We start from the raw sequence: 2635 nt of genomic DNA, 5'->3' as shown, positions 1-2635 counted from the left end.
ACTCTGCTTTGAGCACTAATGAGAAATCAGGAAGAGCTGCGAATGCTTCGGTCATGATGGTCATGACAAGAGATGGATGTTGCCCTTTTCTCTCCCCTGTTTGTTTGGCTTTGTGTTTGTCTGAGCAGTGAGCCAAAGGACAGGGTCAGTGGTGTTGAATGACAAAGTGTGTGTGTGTGTGTGTGTGTGTGTCACCCGGATTTCTGGTCCCACACTCACATCTCATTGCTCTGTTTTAGTTTAACAGATAGATTTAACAGCAATATGTTCTTTTCAAGTGACCTTAACCTGAACTCTAGCTGAAGTATACATAGAGAATATGTTGTTATATTACCAGAGTTGTGAAGAGTCTTATTGTATTCTTCCAGAATCAAATATTTCAACTGTTTCATTTTCTTTTTATTACAGTCCAGTTTGATAGTGTGGAGAAGTCTCGAATGTCGCCTACCAAGGATGGGAAAACCCGCCCGCTGCAGCGACACTCCAGCAACTGTCTGGTCAACACGAAGCTGTCTTCACTGGACCACTGCGGTTCCTCTCTCGGGGAGCGCATCGACCCCACCATGCCCCTGGAGAGCCAGTTGTGAGTCAGATTGGGTTATTCCAAAAAGCACTTCGGCCATTCATCACAACATATCACAGTAGTACCCTGATCCTGGTCAATTACTGAAAAGAACACTGGCATTTTCGTTAATAGGGTACAGATGGTATCTATCATCAATACCCCTGCACTTGACTGCTTTAGCCGCTATTAAAGCCAGCATTATTCAGTAGCTCTGTTTCAGACCCAGGGTAGGAACACGATTATGATGACTCTTCAGCATCTCTCATCATTCCTTTGTTCCTCTTCTTTCTCTTCCCTATTTCCTATTGTTCACTGCAGCTGGTACCATGGAGCGATCAGCCGGACAGACGCAGAGTCTCTGCTCAGGCTGTGTAAGGAGGCCAGCTACCTGGTGAGGAACAGCGAGACCAGCAAGAACGACTACTCCCTCTCCCTCAAGTAAGGACCGCACTTTCTTTTCCTAGAAAAACAATTAGCCACTAACACGATAAACTAAAGCACAAGAGGACATGACAGCTGGGTGCAAAAGTAATTTCAAATGCGATTTCACCTGCTAAAGTGTCCTAGAGTCAAGAAAATTACGTGTACAATTCAGTATTCATTGTCTTAAGTGTCAAGAATTATTTGCAACAGGCATTTCCCCTGCCTCTGTGTAAAAGGTTTTAGCAGATTTACATGCTTACCAGGAGTGCACATGGTGGACACATCTAACACGTTGCTCACAAAGGTCCTTGTATACCTGCCCCCAATATTCTGCTGACTCGACCTTTTCAATATGGTAATAATGTTCACCTTTCAGACCTCTATCTCCCAGCTACATCCTGCCCGTCCCTTGTCCTGCCCCTCCCCCCGGTCACCCCTCTGACACCGTGCACTACTTGATTTGCTGATGTGCCCGCAACACAGTTAATGTTGTTCTCCATCAGCGACCCATGATCCCTGACGCATCCAGCAGAGGGTCCAGAGGAGCCCCTCTGATTGGTTTAGTCCAGTCTGACATTAGGTAGAGGTTACGTTAGCTGAAAGGCCCCGCGGTGAAGTCACTTCCTATTGTTTTGACGGGAGTGTGTGTCTTTGGAGGGGTTATTTATGATTTTGTTGCCAAGTGCAAGTTCTAGTTGGCAAAATCACAACCGGCCCTGCCAAGATTAAATGTGGTAAATTTGCTTGAGCCATCAGTTTCAAAATCCTTGTAACTTTCCCCATTCCCTTCATATAAAGTCAATTTTACATTTCCTGGCAGGCTCATCCATATGACATTTATAGAAATCTCCACAGCTCAATGGCAGCCTTCAGATGAGATGAAAGTATAATATGCTCAGAGACGTTGATTAGCCTTCATTATTACGGCAGAGCTTTTCTTGCTGGAGGCTTATGTGTCTTGGCAGGGAAACATAATGTTTTCCATTGCTCAAATTCTCTTCATGCTACTGTTGCTGACTGTCTAACTGTCTCAGTGACGGATGATTTTCTTTTGCTTGTGTGACTGGTTCCCTTTTGTGCTCTCACTCTGACATTCTGTCTGACTACAAACCTAAAACTCAAAGCCTGTATGACTGTTTTACAATACTGTATAGCATGTTTAAAGTGTTTTTAAAGTATCCTAACACACTGTCTTAAAATGATCCATTACATGAAGCTAAAGGAAGGTACCTTGGAGATACAAATGGATCTAATAGTAATCATATCACTCAAAATAATCATAGATACTGTAGGAATCAATATTTATTTAAAAATGCTACGCTATATAAGAAAGGACACATGATCAAGAAATGCAAACCAAGACCAAAAGTAATAGTTCAAAGCTACATACACAAATAGTTAAAATACAGATTTAACAACAATATTGTTCAGGATTAAATGATCAGTATAAAACAGATATCAAAGTCTTAGTGGACTAGACTTATACAGTATTTCCAATTAAGTTTGAAACAGTTTGCTATCCCTATGCTGGTAAAGTTAGTGATAGCACAAGGAGCAGGGACGTGCACAGACATTTGGAGGGGCTATTGTTCTAAACTGGAAAAAGGGCCTTCCCCCCCGATAAAAAACACAAGACCTTTTGAAAAT

The 2635-nt window shown here is 42.5% G+C and overlaps 1 protein-coding gene across 1 annotated transcript in view; it reads left to right on the top strand.

Annotated features, from left to right (window-relative positions):
- Positions 1 to 408: 408 nt before the first annotated feature.
- Positions 409 to 2635, top strand: part of LOC104953671 (SH2 domain-containing adapter protein F) — a 14125-nt gene continuing 11898 nt past the window's right edge. Inside the window, exons 1-2 of the mRNA XM_010780642.1 lie at positions 409 to 583; positions 884 to 1003. Coding sequence (XP_010778944.1) covers positions 438 to 583; positions 884 to 1003 — 266 coding nt within the window. The 5' untranslated portion in view covers positions 409 to 437. The remainder of the gene's footprint in view (positions 584 to 883; positions 1004 to 2635) is intronic.

The sequence above is a fragment of the Notothenia coriiceps genome, unplaced genomic scaffold (assembly GCF_000735185.1).
Source record: "Notothenia coriiceps isolate Sejong01 unplaced genomic scaffold, NC01 NC01_scaffold00022089, whole genome shotgun sequence".
Lineage (NCBI taxonomy): Eukaryota > Metazoa > Chordata > Actinopteri > Perciformes > Nototheniidae > Notothenia > Notothenia coriiceps.
The sequence above is the reverse complement of the archived record's forward strand: the minus strand, read 5'-3'. Positions and strand labels throughout refer to the sequence as shown.